General features: G+C 43.8%; 2 protein-coding genes across 9 annotated transcripts in view; one reads left to right on the top strand and one right to left on the bottom strand.

The window, feature by feature from the left end:
- clcn3 (chloride channel 3) overlaps positions 1-10,381 on the top strand; it is a 40,206-nt gene extending 29,825 nt beyond the window's left edge. For 4 of the 6 annotated variants that reach the window (XM_031732307.2, XM_039609826.1, XM_039609827.1 and 1 more), the window contains 4 exons: positions 212-610; positions 698-914; positions 2,804-2,879; positions 8,146-10,381. In XM_031732307.2, coding sequence (XP_031588167.1) covers positions 212-610; positions 698-914; positions 2,804-2,879; positions 8,146-8,325 — 872 coding nt within the window. In that variant the 3' untranslated portion in view covers positions 8,326-10,381. The remainder of the gene's footprint in view (positions 1-211; positions 611-697; positions 915-2,803; positions 2,880-8,145) is intronic. The other 2 variants (XM_031732309.2, XM_031732310.2) reach the window with 1 other exon arrangement.
- Positions 10,382-13,170: 2,789 nt separating this feature from the next.
- On the bottom strand, positions 13,171-22,505 carry mfap3l (microfibril associated protein 3 like). Of its 3 annotated transcripts, none has more exons than XM_031732306.2 (3): positions 22,096-22,505; positions 20,224-20,626; positions 13,171-15,628 (listed from the first exon to the last, which is right to left on the bottom strand). In XM_031732306.2, exons 2-3 carry the CDS (start codon positions 20,537-20,539, stop codon positions 14,748-14,750), a joined length of 1,197 nt encoding a protein of 398 aa, XP_031588166.1. In that variant the 5' UTR covers positions 20,540-20,626; positions 22,096-22,505; the 3' UTR covers positions 13,171-14,747. The 3 variants fall into 3 exon arrangements, with proteins under 3 accessions (XP_031588166.1, XP_031588163.1, XP_031588164.1); XM_031732303.2 differs by having other exon boundaries at positions 22,188-22,504; XM_031732304.2 differs by having other exon boundaries at positions 22,051-22,180.
- Between the last annotated feature and the right edge of the window lie 989 nt (positions 22,506-23,494).

Here is a 23,494-nt window from a genome sequence, read left to right as displayed (position 1 = left end):
GCACCGAGGGGCGGTTGATGAGCGTATATGAAGGACTTTGAGATATCCTGCTGCTATTTTAATAACTGGCTGTGTCAGAACCTGTTACTCACTGTGAGTAACATGTGATCAGGGATGTGTAGCTTTGCCTCATCTGTTATAGAAATAAACACTTGTTTAGTTGGAGTCGTAGTTTAATGCATGTTACTGTCACTCCTTCCTCCCTCTGTAGGTGGAGTGACTCGCATGACCGTCTCCCTCGTCATCATCGTGTTCGAGCTGACCGGCGGGCTGGAGTACATCGTCCCCCTCATGGCCGCCGTGATGACCAGCAAATGGGTGGGCGACGCATTTGGCCGAGAGGGAATCTACGAGGCCCACATCCGCCTGAACGGATACCCCTTCCTGGATTCAAAGGAGGAGTTCACGCACACCACGCTGGCCCGGGAGGTGATGAGACCCCGACGCAACGACCCGCCGTTGGCAGTGCTCACGCAGGACGACCTGACTGTGGAGGAGCTGCAGGGCATTATCAATGAAACCAGTTATAATGGTTTCCCTGTGATCGTGTCTAAGGAGTCCCAGAGGCTGGTGGGCTTCGCTCTGCGCAGAGACATCACAATCGCTATAGGTAAGACTGGAGAGACGACACCTGACCCCCCATGACCTTCTGGAGTTTAAAGATGGTGTAAAGTGAATATTTTTCATATCTCTACAGAGAACGCTCGCCGCAAGCAGGAGGGCATTGTGCTGAACTCCAGGGTGTACTTCACCCAGCATGCACCCACGCTGCCCGCCGACAGCCCTCGACCCCTCAAGCTTCGCTCCATCCTGGACATGAGCCCCTTCACCGTCACTGACCACACCCCCATGGAGATCGTGGTAGACATCTTCAGGAAGCTGGGTCTGCGCCAGTGCCTGGTTACTCACAACGGGTAAGTGCGTCGTGAGTGTGTCTCAGAAGGAAGGAGGTGCTGTAGGAGCTGAAGGTGGATCCATCTCACATCGTTGTTTCTGATGTAATGATTGCTTAACACACACACACACGTACACACACACGTACACACTGTCTGGTGTTGCATGAGCTCTGGGATCCCTGGATTTATGCTGTAATCTGCATGGCCTGGCCTAATCGCTGTGCTGCACCTCCTTTTGTCCTCCTGGTGAGCAGTGACAGTCTCCTCTGCAGGAGAGACTGAGCTGCTGACGGAAACTAACCACAAATACATAACAGGTGTCACGCGGTGAGAGTATAGAGAGTAAGAGGAGCTGATGTGCGGTCTGAATCTGAGGAGGAACGTTAAAGCTTTTACCTCTGCGAGAACCCTTCAGTGAAACTAATTTAAAACCAAAGTCTCGTCCATGTGTGGAGACGCCTGCAGGAGATCCGGTCTGATTGGGTCTTTGCAGATGTGCGATGTTAAAACTACAAGACAGACTGTGTTAATTTGCTGTGATGATCACTGGAGAGGAACTGTGCAGCAGTATTTGTTTCATTTACCTTTTTTAGGATTAACCTTTTATTTATTTTTTAAATAATGACACTAGTATGATTGTTTATTTGTTTATTTGTTTATTTTTCATATTTTTGTTGTTGTCAACAAATCTCATGAAAAGACCTAAACTGTCAGTCATGAAGGAGGATCAGGATCATTAAAAGATTTAAATTTATTACGATCTTTCCTTCTATTGTTATTGGGCTTTGCTAGAGTAGCTTTGCTTGATTAATAGTTTAGAATAATCCGTATTTATCTGATACTGGGTCTTCATCTAGCTGAGTATAGGCAGCTGTTTTAGCTCCTCTCCCTTTAAGACAGCTTCCTTCTGATTGGCTGCCCCTCCTAAACAGAAGGTTTGAACAGCAGGTAAGCAGGGGCTTTGCTCAGAGTTCCTGAGATGACTGTATTAGTGCTATATACTCTCAGTGATGTCATACAGAGCGAAATGGAGAAAACAAACCAGGAAGTGAGCACATAGAGCAGACCGAATGCTGAGTTTGTGGTTCAGAGTCACACACTTATCTCATAATTTAAAATGTTTAATATGAACACTCACTCCTGTAACAGTAAGGAACAAGGCCTCCCTTATACGTATGAAGAAGCAAGTATGAAGAACAACGTTACGCAATGATTGAAAAATAAGTAGTTATAAAAGACTGAGCAATCCTACAGAGATTAAAGGGATTAGATGCATTGGTTGGATTATTATTAGCTGCTAATAAATGTTGGTTCTTAATGACTCTTACAGCAGAGTTGGATAAACCTAAAGTCAGTTAATGCACCTGTCTGATACTCTACGTAATCTTTTTTTTACAGCTTACAAAAGATTGATTTACACTCATGAGCCACTTTATTAGGTACACCTTGCTAGTACTGGGTTTGACCCAGTTTTATCTTCACAGCTGCTTTAATTCTTCAACAAGGTGCTGGAAACATTCCTCAGAGATTTTTGTCCATGTGGACATGAAAAGTTCACACAGTTGCTGCAGATTTGTCTGCTGCACATCCAGGATGAGAATCTGCTACGAGCAGTCTAACAGGTGTACCTAATAAAGTGGCAGATGAGTGTATTGCGCGTTGATTTCTTCATGGGATTTGTTGACAGAAGAATCAGTCGTATTATAAGTTATTAAACCATTATTCTTTTATCATTACATTTGCATTCATTTATAACTTTAGTTGTATTTGCTTGTTTAGTTTTGTTAGTTTTGCAGTTTTGAGTTGTGTTTTTTGTTGTGTTTATTGTGTACTGCTGCTGTGTGTTCTCTCTGTGTCTGTCTGTTGTTGTTTTGGGCAGTCTGCTGAGTAACAGGTGTGTGTTTCAGGATTGTGTTGGGCATCATCACTAAGAAGAATATATTAGAGCATCTGGAGGAGCTCAAGCAGCAATCGCCGCCCCTGGTGACTAGCCCCGCCCCTTTACACACGTGATCTGTTCCCCCTCTTTTTTTTTTGCACCTGTCTCTTAGGCTCCGCCTCTTAGGGGAGGGTGGGGGGGAGATGCATGAAGTGTAGTGTGAAAAGCTGATGGCAGTTCCCGGCTAAAACATCCAGACTTCCTGCCCTCTTCCTTACTTCACGCACTTTTCTGCTCGTGGGTTGGTTTGTTGTGGATTCACCCCTAATGAAGTCATAGCCAAACATGCGTAGACGGACTACTCTGACCTCCATCTTCATCGCTGGTAGCTGTAGGGGTTTCAGAGCCATCACATAGAGAAGCATTAGGCTGGTCCTGTAATGTTGGACCTCTATGGGAACTGTCACCCACATCAGTTCAGAGCCCCTTTTGGACACAGCGGGAGTCACACGAAGGGCCAGACATAAAGGCTCAGCTCCTCAGGCATGGATTAAGCCCAGTCTTAGACTTAAACCTTCACTGAACTGGGCTTAATGCATGTCTGAGAAACTGGATAACAGAGTTTATAGACATGCTTTAATACAAACAACACAGCCTTCATCAAACTTGTGATTTGGACCTCAAGAAAAAAGTCTAATAACCTTTGTAAGGTTTAGTCCAAGGTTATTGTTAATGATATTAGTAATAAAAACTAAAAGTAGGTTAAAAGCAACAAAAAACACAAAGAATGAACTAAAATTATTAATTTTACATACAAAACAAGCGAAAATGCTGAATCTTATTGCTGATATTTCAACTTCCGTATTTTAATCAATCAGAAAATTAAAACCAAGCGCTACGACTAATGACAACTAAACTAAAACAACAAACTAAAATGAACTGAGGCCAAAAGTCGACGCTGAAACTAATCAGAAAACACAAAACTGTCATAACTCTGGTTTAGTCCAGCACATGAAAGTCATGCCAACAATAGCTACTGTTAGTGTGAATTGTTTAAAAAAAATAGACTGTATCTTGATGTAAAAGGAAAAAAACAACAGATTTCTGATGATGGAGGAAGCTCCAGTTGAAAAAGAAAAGTAAAGAATCTGTCATCATGTAGTTTATCTGCGTCATACAGCCCAGCTTTGTGGCATAAAACCAGCTGCACATGAAAACAAAGCTTATCTTTGCTTACAGCTCCATTACTTTGAGATTTGGCTCAAGAAGAAGCACACTGTGTTTCAGCTGCATGGCTATTTTCAGTCAAATGACTCTCTTCCCTTTCTGTGGCTCCACTTTTTTTGCTTTTTGGAGTCGAACAGAGCCTCGTGGCAGATGGATGAAGCTGCCTCACTTACATTCAGTGCCTGAACTTCCTTTTTCCTGCACTTTGACTTAGCTGTGTGTTTAGCTTGGAGTTTGCAAAGAGTATAAATTACGACGCAGGCCACAGATGCAAGTAAGCCAGAAGTGATTCATCGAGCTAAGTTATAGCATGATCAGGGTCTTGATTTGATCAATAATAATACTGATTTATCTCTTATACTCAAAACCTTCAACTTTAACCTTAAACACATTAACAGTGAAACCACCAGAGCCTGCATCAGAGTAAAGAAACTCGATAACACGGTTAAATATATGAGTTCAACTAAAGTTGGATCAGTCTAGAACAAACTGCTCCCATTAAAATAGTAAAAATAACGAGCATCGCCCTCCCTAAAACTGTTTGCATCCATAAAGTGCCTTAATGCACACGCATCACTTAAAAGCTCCAGTTTGCATGGAGTGTGTAAGCAAACAGAAGTGAGTCATAAACTAACACTGTGCCTGATAACTGAGATACTACAGGCTATAAAGCAGGCGGCTGAGCTAGTGATGGTGTCTGATGAACAATGATGGCATGTTGTTTTAAAACGTAAATACCACAAACAACAGAACAATGGATTTTATTCAATTTTTGCATCACTAATCCAGATTAAGATGCTCTCGTTTGCATTTCATGGATATTTTTATTTACACGGCTTCAGATTTTCAACACTATTCAGTCAAAGACGTTTAACATAAATTCACAAATACTAACCGAAACAGTAACTTCCTGGTTTTTAAAAATAAGCGGTAGTTTAGTAGACATGTGACGAGTGCTGCTGACGGTGTCTGAAAGGGGCTCAGTAGATTCCCAGAGAGCAGAGTTCATCCCATTGACCTGCATTTGTACACACAGTAGCTGTTTCGTGCTAGCCCCTCACTCACAGCACCCTGTTGTGTTTCTGGCTGACTGTGTGATCAGAGACACTCAGCATGTGTGCAGTCGTGTAATCGTGAAGCCTGTTGTGTGTTTCCCATCTCCCTCTCACAACAGAAGTCATTTCAAGTTCAGCCTCCCAAAGTTTTCTGTCTTCATTAACGACTGCTTTCCCCCCCCCCCCCTGTTTTTTTGGTTTTTTAAACTCCTCCCCCTCTCGACCACAACCGCCCCTGGGTCTCCACAGATCGACGACATCTGAGCCGTCACCTGTACAACGACTGGGCGAGTAGTTAGCCGCCTTGGGAAAGCGGACCACCGTTGTTTTAGTCCTTTTAAAGATTGAAGGGGGTGGGGGGGTGTTAGGAGGGAGGGAGGGAGGGAGGGAGGGAGGGGGGGGCGATCTGTAGTGATGCGACTCATTCCCATAATCCCCCTCATCCTGTAGTGATAGTGCGCGTGGTGGAGTGACGATGTTGTGTTGACTGGTGCCAGTACTGCTGTAGCTTATGTAGCTAGCGTGCAATGATCACATGAGACCTTTTATGAAGTGATTACTAATCCTGTTCTTTAACCTGCCGATGTTTCCTCTGAGCCAGCAGTGTCCCGCCTTCTAACTGAGTGGTGCCCACAGCAGACATGGACATGGTGTTAGAATATACTCTGGAGTAAATCATAAATAAGCTCCAGCTGATATAATAATCTATAATCTACATCAGCTACACCACCCGTCTGCTTCTGTTTCCAGATTTTGAAGCTTCAGTATTTTGGGTGCCACCGTGTAAGAAGTTAGAAACGACTGAGCTCACACACATGCGTGTATCAGCTGATAAATGCTCAGCAGCAGAGGAATAATGATGGTCTGCAGCACAGACAGATTTATGAGCTTGCTGTGCATGCAGAGAAGAATCAGGTGTACAGCACAGTTACAGCCGCTTTATTATTAATGTGTTGTAATGTTAGTGCAGGTGGTGCTGCGTTCACTTCCTGGCCCAGATTTTTACCTGAGATTAAAAGAAGCCTGAGGCAGGTCACTGCTGGTTTAACTGGAAACATTGTGGTCACTCTTCACCTGACCCACTCCGATCTGCACCTGGCTTCCCGAGCGTCTGCTGCCGGTCTGATCGGCGAGCAGGGGACCCCAGGTGTGATCTGTGTGGCTGCTGCTTCACGCCTCCGCCCTCCACAGGTACCTCAGCTCCACCCACTCAGACCTGGGTTCGCTTTCAGTTATTTGCCTTCTAGGATCAAAACGCAGCTGAAGATCACGATTAATCGTAAATGCATGAACTCCTCGTGGTCACCTGACTGCATTAACACAAAGCACACTGAGCTCTTTGGACCCAGCTCTACATGATTTGAGCTCTGTAGGAGTCACATAGCTTCTTCTCACTGCTCTCAGCTGTTTCTCCTCTGCACCTGACCTCACTGCAGTCAGCAGGAGCATCGCCGATGTTTAAAGAGCTGTCGTGTTAGTCATTAATGACCTCAGCTGACTGACTAAATCCTTTACAGTGTCATACAGAGAGAAAGTGCTCCATAGTGCAGCGAGGTGGGTTCATCACAGGAGTCAGAAATCGCTATTGCAATATGATTATGAAATGAGCTGTAATTTATCACAACTTGAAGTTACCTGTGTTTTGTGGAAATGTTCAGGAAAAGAGAAATCAGAAATGCAACCAGGAAGGGAAAATAAATCCTAAAAAACATTTTTCTGTACAATGACTGAGCTTTGGCTCAACAGCTGTAGACTTTCTGGCACAGTTCAAACCCTTCATCAATAAGTTTTTTTAGCAATCTGAAATAAAAATAATTAAATTTTTAGTGAAATTAGATTCAGAATGTTGTTGATTTCCACAGACCCATGACGACAGACTTCATGCGAGCGATATAACCGCCAGTGACACAAAGCGGGTCTGTTGAGAGTTGATTTTTGAGGCAATCGACTAGAAATGAGGGTGAAATGTACTGCTGATTGATATATGACAGAGTGGTAAACAGATTAGAGGGTTACCTTGGCAACTGGAGCTTGGACTCTCCGTCTGCAACCAGTGATGCTTTAAAGTGAGTCACTTCCTGTGTGAACGGCCCTTAAATGTGACGCTGTCCCTGGGTTACCAGCCTGGACTCTGTCACCTGTCAGACATTCAGGGCTTCGTATTGTGAAAATGATGTTACAATAAGCACTTTAAAAAATGTCAAACATAAGAAATATTTCTCACAGGTTTAAAGAACAGGAACAATTGATGTGTTTTTGTGACAGGCAGTAACAAAGTGTCTAAATATACAAGTTGTCAGTTACGTGTAGACACAACATGGACCTGTGAAATATCAAAGCATTAAAAGGCTCAAAGGATGAACCAGTGTTAAGCAGCTCAACAAACAAAGTATTCCTGTGAAAATGGTCGAGTACAAGGACTCAAAATGAGTGAAAAAGCATCCAGTGGTCTTTGAAAGACCTTCAAAAAGACTGGAGAAGTGTTGCTCAAGAGCACTTTAAAAAATAAGAAAGCCGGACTGCTTGGAAACAAAATATAAAGAAATGATGGCTGGCTCAAGACTTTTGCACATCACTGTAGTGTTTGCTGTCTGTTCTGACTGCAAAAGCTTTAAATTGGACTGAATAAAAAGAAAAGGCGAAGGACAAAAAGATAAAAATGTCCTCTCTGACTCCTGTGAGTGGCGCCGTCTCTTCCTCTGCTCCTCTGACTTTTCTCCTGTTCACTGCTTCCTGTCTCCTCTGAAGGATCCAGCTCCTCCTTTTGCTCAACATCTCAAACGGCCGTGGCGGGGGTCTGAAGCGGGGGAAGCTGGGTGCTGTTTCTCACCTGCCTTTTTCCTCTTCCTCCTCCTGCTGCTGACTTTTGCTTCCTCAGGGACTCGTGCTTTTGTTGGCCTCATTCTGACACAGATTCATATAATTAATATTTCATACCAGAGCCAAAATTAAATCATGTGATTCTCTGTTTTTGCCAACAAAAACATGATGTTTTTATCGTTTCCTGCTTTACTTCAGCTGCAAGCCACCACCACCACCACCACCACCACCTCCTCATGCTTCTGTCCCTCTTTGTCTCCCTCTGCAGGCGGCTTCTTGGTATTATCACAAAAAAAGATATCCTTCGTCACATGGCTCAAATGGCAAATCAGGATCCAGAGTCCATCATGTTCAACTGATCCGCTCTTTCCAGGACGGCTGGGGTGGAGGGGGCAGCGAGGAGGAGGAGGAGGAAGAGGTGTGCCTCCTGAACGGCTCCAATCTCTGACACTCGGACCCCGTTTTTGTTTGTTCGTTTTTAGTTCTCAGCTGTAGACCCTGAACCTCACTGACTGACTGACTGAGGCCTCCAGAGACTTTCTGGCCACCCGAGGAAAAGACGATGACACGAGACTTTGTTCTCATCGTCCGGCTGCCGAGGACACGATGAGGTCACGGGTCGAAGGCACGCACACACACAAGGAATGCACTTTTTACACACACACTTTTCCACTCGCAGACACCTCACACATGCATGCTGTACACACACATACACACACACAAGACTCCCTAAACCTGTACAGCTACGCCCGTTTGCACTCTACACGTGCCTCACCCCTTTGTACTGTCTCCCTCCTCTGTGGTGGAAGCCGCCTGGCTGGGGTCAAAGGTCAGAATGAACCGCCGACGAGGGACGCGATGAGGGACCTTGAAGCCTCCAGGCTCTCATTTAAATAAAGTTTCAAAAAACAACATAAAAACAACTCACTTCCCTCACCCCCGCGCACACCTGAGCTGTCCGTCCTGCAGAAGATTACCTTGTTTACCTGTGAAGTGTGTGTGTGTGTGTGTGTGCGTGTGCATGCGTGTGCGTGCTTGTTGTTAGCACCACTACATTCCAGCCAGGTTATCATCGGAAGTGAGGGATGTGCTTACTCTCCTCACCCCGAAAACACGGTGGCCTCTTGTGATCGCATCATGGCACGCTGCTGCTTCCCTGGGTCATGTGAAAATGAGACGTCTGTAAAGTGTGTGTGTGTCTGTGAGGGAGAGAGAGTGAGTGCGAGGAAGGGAGGATGGTACTGTATTTCAAGAACAAACGTGTTCCCAGTGAGGAGGGAAGAAGTGAAGATCTCTGTGCATCCATTTCTGAGCCTGTGTGTGTGTGTGTGAGAGAGTGTGTGAGAGAGTAAGAGAAAGAGAGAAAAGGAAGGAAAAAAGGAAAAAGGTTGAGTTTTGTGGAATCGCAGTTTGTTTCTCCCCATGTGACCTTTAGATTATTGCTCTCCAATCATTTCCAAAGTCTGCTTTAAGTGATCAATAACCTCATCACTAACACGTCTCCTGTACCTTCAGCCCACCTTTAATAATTATAGAATATATAAAAGTTGATCGTCTGAGCCCCCACAGGTGGTGTTTAACACTCCAAACTCATTTACGTAACAAAGACTGACAGAAAGAGAGATCAACTGATCAACACTCTGTGATCGATGTTTTGATCCACAGATTCTCAGTGTTTGGTTTAAACCTCCTTTTAGGTCTTTAATAAACGTGCTTTGTCCCAACATTCAGAGCTTGTGAAGCTGTAAATCCTCACGTTTTAGAAGATGAAGCCAGCAGACGGTCATTAAACATAAAACTTTATCTGCACTACAGTGTCGGAGTTTGAGAGATTTTTATATAGAGTTTGTGCTCTGATCCAAAGCTGCCGCCACCTTAAATCCACACGTATTTGTTGGGTCAGACATATCATTAACGCCTCAGATGAAGCTTGCTTTTTGCCCCGCGTTGTTTTCAAGGTTGAAGAGAATTGAAAAGAATAAAACTGCAGAACATCTGGCTGCAGCTGTCCGCCACTTTCAATCACACCAGGTTTCTTTCTTTTCTCCTGTCTGCCAAGTGCCTGGCACAAGTTTTTTTTTTTTTTTTTTTTTTTTTTTTTCTTTAGGCTTTTCACACCCCGATCTCTCTGCTCCCTCTCTTTTTCTTTTTTTCTTTTTTTTAAAATCAAACGTCATCGCTCGAAGGGAAATGAAGTGAGGTGTGTGTGTTCCTGTGTCCGTCTTTGCGTTGCAGTGACTGTCCTGCTGTGGTGTGACAGGAAGCGGCAGAGCATCGTCTTTGTTACCTGTGGTGTTGCCTAACGTTGTGTTTCATACTGATCTCGATGTTTTTCCTTTTTTTTTTTGTTTCTTTTTTTTATTTATGGGTAGTCTGGATAGAGTTGTGCATTACTATAATGAATTTCATGTATGATTACAACAATTGTTTGATTGTATATTAAAAATAAAACCTGTAAAGATTAAAATTTGTTTTAAATTAAAAAAAAAAAGATTCAAGTTGCACACGTGGACTGATGCGTGATTTGTTCTCTCGGCAGGTTTTGCTTGTTGTCAGGCTGTTGAGCTCCACTTGTTAGCTCTCATGAAGCTCACAAAATTCCTCGATTTTAGAATCAGACACACTTTTCAGAAAACTTTATAGTTTCCACGGAGACACAGTTTATTTACCATTTTCATTAAGATAGAAACTCATTCTTACAAAAAAGAAAAAGGTGCTCTATAAAATACAAATCCATCACCTGTTGACCGACAGGTTACCAGGTCCAATGGAAAGCTTTTACCTTCATTAGGAACACCTGATCAACTGCTTGTAAATCTAAATCTAATCAGCCAATCACATGGCACCAGCTCAATACATTTATTCATGTAGACGTGATCAAGACGACCTACTGAAGTTTAAACTGACGCTGGTCTAAATGTCACAGAAACTGCTGGGATTTTCCCCACACAGACATCTCTCTGGTTTGTGATCGGGAAAGTATCCAGTGAGCAGCAGTTTTCTGGAGGATTTTATTTTGGCCAGACTGCTTCAAGCTGAAAGGCAGGCAGCAGTAACTCAAATAACTATTGTTACAACCAGAGTAGAAGATGCAGAAGAGCATCTCTGAATGTTGAATCTTGAAGCAGATGGGCTTCAGCAGCAGAAGACCACACCAGCTGCCGCTGCTGTCAGCTAAGATCAGGAAACTGAGGCCACAGTTCACAGGTTCACCAACATTGGACAACAATCGATGGCGTCTGGTCTGATGAGTCTCTGGAACTTTCAGATGGTAGCATTAGAAGTTGGTGTCAACTGCATGAAGGTGTGGATCCATCCTGCCTTGTATCAACAGTTCAGGCTGGTAGTGGTATAATGGTGTTGGGGATATTTTCTTGGCACACTTTGAGCCCCTCAGTACCAACTGGGCATCATTTAAAAACCACAGCCTGCCTGAGTATTAATGCCAGTCATGTCAATCCCTTTATGACCACAGTGCACCATCTGATGGCTGCTTCGAGCAGGATAACACACCATGTCAGAAAGCTCAGATCAAACTGATTTCTTTAACATGACAATGAGTTCACTGAACTGAAACGACCTCCACAGTCACCAGATCTCAGTCTAAAAGAGCAGCTTTGAGATGTGGAGGAAGAGGAGATTCAAATCATAGACATGTGATGCTGTCACGTCAACATGGACCATGAAGGTACCTAATAAATTGTCCAGTGAGTGTAACTATTGATTTGCTGTCTCTTTTCCTTTCAAGTAACAGCTGCTTTGTATTTCAGGTCATCAGGTTTTCTTTGGAGTTGTGGTTGCAATCTTGTGGTGTTTGCCAGAGGAAGAACCTGCAGACTGAACTATCACTCCCTGTAAACGTTTTAAGGATTTCATTATTGTTTGTAGTCAAATGCCGTGCAAATACTCTCCACCCTGCTTTGCATGTTGTTTATTGGTCGGGCACTTAGAAACATTAGCAGGGATAGGCACACACTCACTCTCTGTTCTCATGTTGCTCCACAGCCATAATTTGCCACAATTTGCCACATTGTTGACACACCGGCACATGTGGTATAACTTTATATAATCTAATATAAAAGCAGTGTTTGATGTAAAACTGATGATGTAAAGAAAATCTTGTTTAAAAAAGAATGTCATCCACTTCATCAGGTTCTTCCTCCAGAGCCAGTTGAAACAGGAAATGCCACCTAAATTTAGGGTGGATCTACTTACCCACTGGCTCATCTTACCCCACTTTCCTCCAAGGACACGCTGACACTGTGTGTGTGTGTGTCAGGACGGAACAGGCAGCTAATAGGTCTCCACTGATGATTCTTCTACTGATGATTTGTGTGCATAGCATAAAACGCATCTTCTCTCTCATTCAGTGTCTCCTCCTAATAATCTCTGTGGTTGCAGCTTTCTCAACAACTGCTCAGTCATATTGCAAGAAATCTGACACATGACAGATATTAATTGGTTTTTGTGTGATGTTTAAAAAAAGGATTTCAAGTCTAAAATCAACTCTGTATCTTACTGAAGCGCCATCTGAGGTTCCCTTTAGATGTAATGCAACAGCCTGCTGCTGAAACAGAAAGGACTTCTCTCAGATCGAGACATTTGTTTATTCGCACTGCACTTTGAGTTAGCTCTTGTCCTCAGACTAGCAGAAGCTAATTAGTGCAGACAGGAAGTCTTATAATGTTGTCCCAGACGCATGAACGGGATCGGGTTTGAGAGGTTCAGGTTTCCCAGCGATGACCCAGCTTCTGTGAGCAGTCCCTGCTGTCAGAGTGTCTCAGAGACGTGACAGCGATCCACGTCTCCTCAGATCCACTTACGCATCTATCATTCATGGCTCTGTCCTTTCCCTGTTCACCTATACTCACAAAACAGCGTCTGATCCTCTTGCAGATTAAAAAACAAACAGGGCTTTCTCACCAAAAGCCATATTATCATCGGATTAGCAGTGTGAACATTTTGTGTGCAGCTTCTCAGTTTCTGGGTTTGTTGTTGTGATTTGAATGAAAAGATGCTGCTGTTCACCTGTATCCTGAAAGAAATGACACTTATTTTATTTTTTCTCTTCTCAGGAGATGTTTCCTCCATCACCTCCGTGTCTGGCACAGCCTCGTAGCCATGGCTGCCACAGCCATTACACAAAAAGGTCTAACTTGCATTATTAACGGCCCTCACATGAATGCCTTCGGGAGCATACCATTTCAATTTGAGGAAAAAGCACAGACCTTGAATGGTTTGTAATTGGACTGCAGTGAAAAAGAATAAAAGGACCGAAACTTCAATAACTTTGTTTTTTTTCATCCTTTTTGTCTTTATTCAGGTTTTAAAGGAGGCCCGTTACTCCCACTTCCACCTTATATTTTTATTCTTGGATTCTACTAGAGTAGCTTTGCATGAGTCACAGCTCAAAATAAGCCTTGTTAGTATTATTAAAGGGCATAGTTGCAGCCACTTGATGTTTTAGCTTTCCTCTCTCAGCCAATCAGAAGTAAGATGACTGTTCCATTTTTTCACAAGATGTCACCACAGCTCCATGTTTTTGTTTTTTTCATTTTACACTGGATGCTCTTCCTGATACAACCCCGAAGATATTTGTCTCCTCCTACAACTGAACCAGGAACCTTTTGCTTGTTGGGAAAAAACACAAACACCAGAAAAAGTCTGAGAACTACTGGTGTAAATGGAGAGGAGCTAATAATGGCTTATTTCATACAGGGTTGCACACGGGGGGTCTTCATAAGATAAATGATTATTTTAAACTGTGAATCATGCAAAGCTGCTCTAATAGCTGGAAATGAGCATAATAAGTTCCATTTAATATGCCAACTTCATGACTGATAATGACAAAAGACATCAGACCAAACTGTGGAATCATTTTAAGCACAGCACTTTCATTTTATTCCACTACAAAAGAGAGGCATCTCAAGAGCACCAGAAGAAGCAGAACATCGCCCACTCATCTCTGCCACAGACTGGACTGTAAGCCAAGCAAAGGGCCAAAGAAAAGGAGTCCTTTCAGTTCCAGAGAAAGATGTCTAACATCCCCACATGCAGCAGAAATACAGCTCTACTGTAAAGCTTCTGCAGAAGCAAGACGAAGACACGGAAATCGGGTCAGGAGTCAAAATAAAATCACAAAGGAAGCAAAGCTGCTCTTCTCTACTCAAGCGAAAACAAGACACCAGTCTTAGGAAGAAGATAAAAATGACTAAGAAACAAAAATCACACCACAAAATGGGCAGTAATAATAAAAATACTCAAAGTATTTCATGAGGAACAGATCTAAGCTCCACCCAATGTGTGTGTGCTCTCTCTCCTGGCTTACTTTCATGTTTTTAGAGATGCAGAGAGCTGTACAATCATGAGTAAGCAGTCGGACTGTCGGCTATTGCACCTCGAGTCCGGCATGCATCTGTAGGCTGTGACAGTAGCTGGACGTGAATTCTGGAGTGGATCTAGGAAGCTCGCTTTCACAATCTGAAAACAAGAGCACGCAGAGCAGCTTGAGGCAGATTTCTGAAGTATGGTGTTAAAAACCCCTAGCACTGTAAGAAACTACCAACTGAAAAATCCCCACAACTCTTCAAATAAGAACACAGGAAATGCCCGTTTACAATGCTTTGCTTGTTACATTTACACTGATATTCCTCCGCCCGGGTACATTCAAGCATCCAGAGTGACAGAGTCTCCTTTTGATTTATTTTCAGTAGATGAGCCTGCAGAGGTTTAGAGAGATTGTTCACAAACGATAAATAAAACTGATTGTTTCTCTTCAAAATGCGAACTTACAAATGTTTATGGACCTTTTTTCAAGTGGAAATGCATAGCAGGGTAACGTATCGTCTCTCCGGAGCTCGCCACAGTTCGTCACACGTGGCTCTCATAGAACACCTGGCATGTGGGGGTCTTGCTTGCCACCGGTTCGTCGGCGGCAGCGGCCTGCTCGGTGTCCTCGGGCTGCTCGTTGTGGTGAAGAGAAGGCGGTGGCGGGGATGAGGACGAGGACGCTGTAGCCTCTGGCTGCTCTGCGGCTTCCTCGCTGTACTCGCCGACAACGACTGGTGGGTGGACCGACACCTGGATGGCGATGTGCTGCGGCTGCTCGTGGTCAGAGGAGTTGTCGGAATCGGCGGCGGGTGACTCGCTGCGTCCCCGCTCCCTCTCCTGCAGGATTGTGAAGACGTCTCTCACACTGATGGAGGCGAGCCGGCGTCCTTCGGGAGCCTGCCTGAGGAAAGTGTGCCTCATTTCCTCCACCCCCACCACCTCCAGGATCTCCTCCATGAAGGTGCGGCAGTTCATGATGAGCGGGGGCAGCGGGATGCTCCGGGCCAGCTCCTCAATGTACCGCGCGAACTCCATGGTCTTGAACTGCGTCACCTTGGCGAGCTCCAGCGTCTTGGCCGAGGTAATGATGGGGATCCTCTTGGCGATCTCGAAGGCCTTCTGCAGCTTCTCTGCGCCTTCGGTGCGGAAGAACTCGTTGATGGCTTTCTCCGTCTTCTTCAGGTGGCTGCTCATCATGCAGAGGCGCGTGACGTTCAAGATCATGATGATGGTGAAGGTGACCAGGCACACCACCATGTAGTACACGCCCATGTCGCCATTGGTGAACACCACACGCAGCGTCACCGTGCAGTTGGAGCTGCCGTACGCATTGGATGCCATGCAGGTGTACTTCCCGCGGTCTGCGAACTCAATGCCAGTGATGTTGAGGACACCATTGTCGAGCAGCGACCATTTCCCTCCTGCAGACACAGAGAAGGTCACGAATGTGTAAAACACGGACCAATAAAAAAACATTTAAAGAAGCAGGATTTTTGTTTTTGTGGCCCATCTGTTTGAAATGCATTTGGAGGATTTTACTGTGTCACTGCTGCTGGTTTTCCCTGTTAACGTGCAGATTCTGTTCCTTGGAAGTTATTTTGGTCGTGGCTGTGTTATCCTAACCGACTGAGCCAACAACATGAGATTTTTCCTGGCCCACACTGAGCCTCTGAGGAGTGACTTATGGGCACAAATGGTCTTTGTCTATTCAAGGCAATGACTCTGTTACCTTGTTTGACAGAAATGTAGAAATTTTTATCTTCTATTATTTAATAAGAATATGATGTTTGTTATGTTTGAGTAAACTAAATCCCAATCAACAAATCTGGTTAAAAATAATTTTATTACAGCAGCTCTGACTGAGACGTCTTCGTGGTTGCCAAACATTTTAGACCATGCAGAAAGAAAATCCCATCATTAGTTTTAGCAGAAACTGGACATCCTGACCAGATTTAGAATCATGACCACTCAGTGGTACAACACGGCCTACTGAAGTCAGAGTTTAAACCCTGAAAATCCTCTTAATGCATCAGTCTCCCTGCTCTGCGAGTCTGCTGTAACCTCTCCTCAGCTGTGTTTCTGCAGCTGCTGCTTTTGAAGAGGAGCACTCTGTTTTTTTCTCCTTTCTCTCTCTGCGTTTTAGAATCCGTCCGCTCAGGAAAACACGCCGTTTTATCTTCATGCCTGTCCTGTTACTGTACAGAAAGTCCTTGAAAGCATCGGCACTCTCTTATTCACCTCTATGCCGAATTCAACAGTGCTGCATGTTAATGAGATAAATGAGCTGACTCATTTTAGGGTAACGTGGTTTGCATATGTGCGTGTGAGCACAGGGCAGAAGTGACCTTAGTGTTCCTGCCATGCTTTCAATATTTAAACATGTCTCGGTGTGCTGGGGTTTCCAGCACTGATCGGCACACAAACGATCTGATTACAAGTAGAGCTACAAACTCCTGGATTATTGTGGTTCCTTTAGAAGCAGGTAATGACGCCATCTATAAAGTTTGGTTCCCTGCTAGCCTACATTTGATAACACACCTCAATCACAGGGTTGGCCACCAGTTGTGGTGACAGACAACTAACAGCACCTGTCAGGCAGCACCGGAGGTAACTCGAGAAGTGTCTAATTAAAATGTGGTTTACAGTCAAATCCATGGCAGAGTCATTCATACAGGGTGTGTGTGTGTAGCCTAAATGTTTGCTGGTTATGTATCAGTTCTCATTAGAATAGTCAAGTGGCTGTTTTAGCTGAGAAACTGCCTGGAGTCAGTGTGGTGCTGTTAACACCTGTGTGTGGTTTAAAGGAAGAGTAGAAAAAGCACTCGATGCCTGCTGTTGTCACCCTCATGAGCTATTCTAGTGAGTGACAGAGAAGCGGACGGCTTCCTCTCACAGTCCAAAGACGTGGTTGTTAGGGAGGTACCACATACCACGTTGTCAATACCTGTATACATTTCTAAGTGATATAAAATACCACATGATGACTTCATTGTCACAGCAGCTCTAGGTGGTTATGCTCTCTAGTGCGTACAGCACTCATCATGAAAACAATCAGATCAGAGGGAGTTGTTTCAACCTCTTCCAACACAGCAGAATACTTGGAAGAAAACTGTGTTCACTGAAGGTGGAAACTTGTTTTACCACTTAAGGCGAAGATAAATAAATAAAAGAAATAATAATAATAACCCACCATTAAGCGTAACAAGGATATGCTTTCCTGGAGTACTTGCAAGCTGCACTCCATATGACAAATGGTGGATGAAAGTTACAGTTACTAGGTGGAAACATCCCAGGCAGAAAATATCAATTTCATTTTTATGTGACAATATTGTGCAGCTCCTGACGCATTACAGATTTAGATTATTAATAATAACAATTAAAGTAAAGCATTAAGCAGCTGTGTTATATTTGTGTGCTTACATTTAAACTTGTACTGTGTCACTCCTACTGATCCATAATGCTGTTACCGTACAGTGTTTTTTCTTCTCCTATATCATCAGAAATATCATAAATTCCGCTGACACATGATATGACTTCGAGTATATCGCCCACCTGTAATGTTAGGTTAATCAGTGAGTATTAACTGACCGTGGATGTGAGGTAGACCAAAGCGTATAGAATGAAGCGTTGTATGAACATGTGTGAGCATGTTGCTGACTGGGCTGCAGAGGTGCTGGTGGAGATATTGTTACTTTCAGACCAAACAACGTTTGTTGTTTCAACCTGATTCCAATCTTTGTGCTGAGCTCAGCTTAGGAGATGCTTCTTTGATAAGGTTTTGCAGTGCAGCACAGCGCAGGTGCGTTCCAGTCGCTCTGCAGTCTTTCTACAGACAGATGATTCAAGTTAACATCCCTGAGTTACTGCCATTTTCTACCTTTGGCTGAAAATTGTTTTTAACGACCCTCTTTGCTGCATATTTCCCCCACAGAGCAACATTTTAGTGAATCCATCTCCTCCCCAGCTACTTGCTGTCTCTACTGTGTGGGAGCAAGAGATGGACAGAAATCGCAGAGGGCTTTTACAAATCTGCAGTATGAAGTCTAAAAACAACTTCTGCTGCTTTCTACTCCTCAATCACGATCAATTTCCCACACTTGCTATCCTCCGGAGGAGAAGGATGAATGGGCATTCAGGAAATGTAGCCTGGCCGGCAAACAGTGTCCCGCCCATCCGCCTTTTTCATGTGGAGGAGAGCATTTCTAATTTTATCACCACCACCGGATTATAAAATGACTGATGTGCTGCCGAGTACTACGAGTTAACAAACCGCAGAGACCTGTGCTACCAAGCAGGATGTGGGGCTTATCGAGGGAACTTCAGGGTTAACCTTGGGTGTTTTACTCATGCTGCACATGCCACCTGCTCCCAAGTAGGTTCTGTTCAAAATAAGAGATTAACAGATACAAAACTACTGACCAATCAGCTCTATGGAAAGGCACTATTCCTGGAGTATCCCTCAGATCTTAGCACAAAGGGATACTAAATTGGGTCTAAAAGTTGCTATTGTTTCTGGATATTCTTTCTTCAGTGTCAATTGTTTGAAAACAGTTTTTGTTCTTTGAACCTTAACATATGCTCACAAAACAGGACACATATGTACATTTGGACCTTCGCTCATCCTTTGATGAAGCCAGACACACACATTCATACAGCCCTTTTCCTCTCACACACCCACATCTGCAGCAGCTGTGCTCCCTTCAGTCATTATCATGTGTTTAACATGTAGCATTAAATCTTTATCTTTGTAAAAAGCATGCACAGAACTTTCACCAGCAGATCTGTGCATGTTTCTGATTGGCCAGGTACTGCTATCGTCACCCCTCTTTCATTTGAAAGTGTTGGCAGCTAGATTGATAAACCCTGGGTAGACTTATCGAGTCGATAACCAGCTTCTCGTGACAGCTTGACTGGTAACGTTACAGTCAGTGAGACCTGATAACAGAAAGATGTGCTGGGCATGATGAACTGGCTTCATTTTACAGGCTCCAGGTTAGTAACTCTGCTCCGTTTATTGCTCAGTGAAGTACTGCCAGCTATGGGAAAGTCTATCTGCCCCTAATTATATTCCTGAGTGTAACCCAAGGGAAAAGCTGAGTGACGGGTACAGACGCAGTTCTGGGTTTGTAGGTCATAATAACAACTGCGGCTTCTCTTTCTCTCGCTCTCAACAGCAGGTTTCAACAGGTCGGCTCAGGAAAACAACAAACCACCGCTCCCTCCCCGTTTCTATTAAGGCGGATCACAAGCACAGACAAAAGGATAGTGGGCTCGAAAGAAAATCGCTAGTTTAAGGCTTCTTGAATCTAATTGACACAGACCATCCATCAGAGAAAGAATAATCACTGCTGCCAGACAAAATGGAGAATAATTGAGCCACAATCCCCTCAGGAACACAAGTCAGACTCCTCTTTGAATACAGAGCTAGCAACACTTCTTCTTTGGTCTTTAGATTCTTATGATGACTGGTCAGTATGTTTAAAGCCCACAGCACAAGCTCCCGTGGGGGGAAACCTGTAGTGTTTATGCTGATTTCTAAGTCCCGATTAACTTACTCCAATTAAGAAAATCACCCTAAACTCGTGTGGTAACAATAACGATGCTGTAAGTAAATAAAAATGTCACTGCAAAAAGAAAAACAGTCAGGAACCACTTATTTCAGTGGGCTGCTTTAATGTAATGTGATCATTTTATAATGGGAAAGTGGACCTTTGATTTGGGACTGGAAGTGATGCATTGAGTTTGTAAAATGTGTTGGAAAACATGTCAGTTAAAAGAGTAAGAATTACCCCCATATCTCAGGTTTTTTGCTTTGCTTTTATATGACTTCAACTGTTTAAATGTTAAATAGGAATTATTAAAAAAAATAAATGAAATAACCTAAATGTCTCTGAAGTTTCATAAGCTGTTAATAGCAAACAACAAACCTGATACCTCTCTGCTTGTGCTGCTAATAAACTGTTCTATAAGAGCAGGAAACCAGGTTTATAATTAAAAAAAAAAAAGTCTATCTCACCGCTCGTGTCCACTCGGTGACCGTGGGAGTTGAACCACTGAACGCTGGGGAATGGGTCTCCAGTGACATTGCAATCAATCAGTGCGCAGCTCCCCTCTCGGGCAATTATCTGGCTCACGCTTGTGAACACAGCAGGGACAGATCCTCCGTCTGTCGCATTACCGGTTTCCGTGTAGTTTCCGTCTGCGTTAAGCTGTGAGGCCCCGGCAGTTTGTGAGGTGACGAAGAACACCAGGACCAGAAAAACGAATCCACCGGCCCAGTTCATTTTCTCCAGCTGAAGGTTTGCTACCCAAGGGGGAAGAGACTCTGTCATTCCTCCAGGGCCTCCAGCCTGCAAACTGGCTATCTCTTGATGGTTGAGGGTAATTTGGTATTCAGCTCAGGTCCATGAAGCATCTCACTGAAGCAAGAAAGTGAGGGGCATGTAATAATCAGAGACAGCCCAGGAACAAACTAATAGTAATCAGACGTTTCAATAACTAGAACTCCAACTATAGGTTATTACACTTCTGTGAGACAGGATTACGTTTTTACATTTGAATTTTGTTTACACAAAGAACTAACATCTAAAAGTATCAATTTACAATAACACTATATGGACAAAAGTACTGGGCCACCTGCACATTGCTCCTACAAGAGCTCCTTGGCCTCGAAGCTCCCAGTGCACAGTTTTTGTGCTGATGTTAACGCCTATGCCACATCCCTCTGCACTCAGCAACCAAACTTTGTAACTGTATGTGGTCTAGGACTTTGTGGATGAGTTGGTGTGGTTCCTAAAGGCTTCCAAGCTGCAATAACACCACTCAGGGTTGATTTTAACCACCTGAATTCAAAGATTAAGAGGTGTGGCCCGGCACTTTATTTTATATACACTATGAAGAAACGCAGCAGCTCTCCATGTTTAATAACCTGCAGCTGTCATCTGTTTATTTAACTAGATTTAAAGTGACAATCTTAACCCTACAACCTCGCAGTTACTTCCCCTACACTGTGTTCTTATTCCGGTAAACACCACATTTCTGACCACTGCCGCTGTTATGCTATTACACTAATCGCCCATTTCCTTAATGTCTAGCAGGGTTAACGGTATCTACTGTTCAATCAGCTTTCATTTAAGAAACTGCATCCGCATCTGAGCCAGTCACAAAGAAATCTACACGAAAACACCGTTAAATGCGATGTTCATTCATAGACTTCAAAGTTAACAACATCAAACGGCAGCATTTGTGCTAGTCTGAGGCTGACATCGAGCTAATATTCCCAGCTAAAGGCTGTTAGTGTTACATCAGACAGAAACAATGCACATAGTACAGCTTAAATATAACTAGGATTAACAATGTTCTTTTTAACGTTTTATCCGTATAGGCAGCCTTGCTTTGTGTTACAGCCGCATCTTTAGGCTCGATTAGTATGAAAACAAAGGGAGGCTGCCACATAACGGGGCTGTGTGTGGGCTCCGGCTATTTTCCGCTGTCAGACGTAAAGTCCCTCCGACGAAAATAGCATTACCCTACATTATTTTATCAATTAGGTAGAATATAGATATGTAAATGCGGATATTAGTCATGCGTGGTTGAGCTGTTAAGATTTTAAACTGTGCTCGGGGAGAAAATAAAATAAAACAAGGGCGTGGGACCCGGCTACGTGCTGGATAGCATTTATATCTATGGGGACCCTTCCAGAACTGTGCCACCGCAGACTGTTTACACGGGACTGTGACGAGGGTTCATTTCGTGTGTCGCTACAGTTAAATTGTCAACGTTATTGGACCAAAAGAGGAGAAACAAATAGCAGAAAAGACACCGGGTAATGCGGCAACGTTACCTCCTCGGCGGAGAGCCAAGCGGTCCAGCAAACCGGTCAACTTACCGTTGACAACGGCAGCGGCGGCGGATAAAAGGGTCCTAAAAACGTCAAAATCCGCGACTCCCCCGCTAGTAAAACTCAGGCTTCATACTCACATCATGGTCGGCCGCTGTTGGTAGAAACTACCATAGTCGGTGGTTATCGCTGTGCTATTTCTCCTCGGGCATCATCGTCCTCCTCCTCATCGGACCGCTGACAGCCCGCTCTGCAAACGACGACTAAGCTGCTTCAAGGCACGGAGGGAGGCAACGTCTCCCGGTTGCTTGGGTTGCCCTGCCTCCACAGATGGCTGCCAGACTCAAACTGAATTCTCACTTTATACAATAAAAGAATATTTGTGACATGGTTTCTATAACTTAATCCATTTTAACATTCTTTGCTTGATTTTTGATCACGTGGGCGCGCAGAGGGTGGAAAAAAAGGCAACACACGAACAACTACCGGTGCTGTGCAATACTGCAAATTTTGGTATCAACCCAATACCGAGTAAATACAGGGCCAGTACTGCCGATACCAATGCCGATACTTTCAACTTATCCAAACCATCAATAAACCTGCTTTCTGGAACGCTTTCAAGTGACCTCTTATGCTTTCTGGTTGGTTTATTAGCAGCTTTAAAGCTTACATCAGGAAGGGAAGTTTTAGGAATTATGTTAACTTGACCTTGACAAGTTAAATCCCAAACTCACAAAAACAGGTTTAAAAAAATGCAGATGTTTTTTAATTTAATTAAAAACTAAGCATCCTGGCCTCATTTAAAATGCTATTTGTGTTTACATGGTTTACTTTCAGATAGATCAGACAAACCTAGACACACGAGGTAAGATATTAAATGGAAGCTTCAGTGCATAACACACCTGTGAGCATCAGTGCCGGAGCCTGGTTTATCCTTCCTCACACAGGCTATAACTGTTGCATGTTTGTGCAGCCCGGCCTCCAGACTCCCATGAAGACAGAAGTAAGGTCTGAGCAGCTTCCCAGTGGAAAAGACTGATAACCTCACTCACATAAAGCCTTGTGGCATTTAATAGCATGGCACACTAAGTAGGTTATTTTGTGCATGTCTGCATTACAGCGTAGGCCTATAGTAAGAGGTAAATGGGTTGTGGTGAAAAGACACTCAAGCTAAAAGGCCGTTCAATGAAAAGACTCTGTATGTGGATCACAGTGCCAGCTTCCTTTTGAAACAATTAAAGGCAGAATAAAGGCTGCTCTAAATTTAGAGCAGGCCAGGGTCATTCAGCCTGTACATGCTGTTATTCTGTTTACCAGTCATGGTAAAAGGAGACCCTGAAGCCACAGCGTGAGCTGGGGATTGACGTTATATGCCACAACCTCAGCAGGCAGTCAATAATTAAGTCAATGCTTCATCTATGTATAGAAGCTGTGGAGGTTTAGGAGG

The sequence above is a fragment of the Oreochromis aureus genome, linkage group 3 (genome assembly GCF_013358895.1).
Source record: "Oreochromis aureus strain Israel breed Guangdong linkage group 3, ZZ_aureus, whole genome shotgun sequence".
In the NCBI taxonomy this organism is placed as follows: domain Eukaryota; kingdom Metazoa; phylum Chordata; class Actinopteri; order Cichliformes; family Cichlidae; genus Oreochromis; species Oreochromis aureus.
The sequence above is the reverse complement of the archived record's forward strand: the minus strand, read 5'-3'. Positions and strand labels throughout refer to the sequence as shown.

Coding starts and splice junctions, on each gene's coding strand:
- mfap3l (XM_031732306.2), bottom strand. CDS start 20,539: ATGACAGAGTCTCTTCCCCCTTGGGTAGCAAACCTTCAGCTGGAGAAA. Junction 15,629..20,223: donor TCACCGAGTGGACACGAGCG/GTGAGATAGACT, acceptor CTGTGTCTGCAG/GAGGGAAATGGTCGCTGCTC.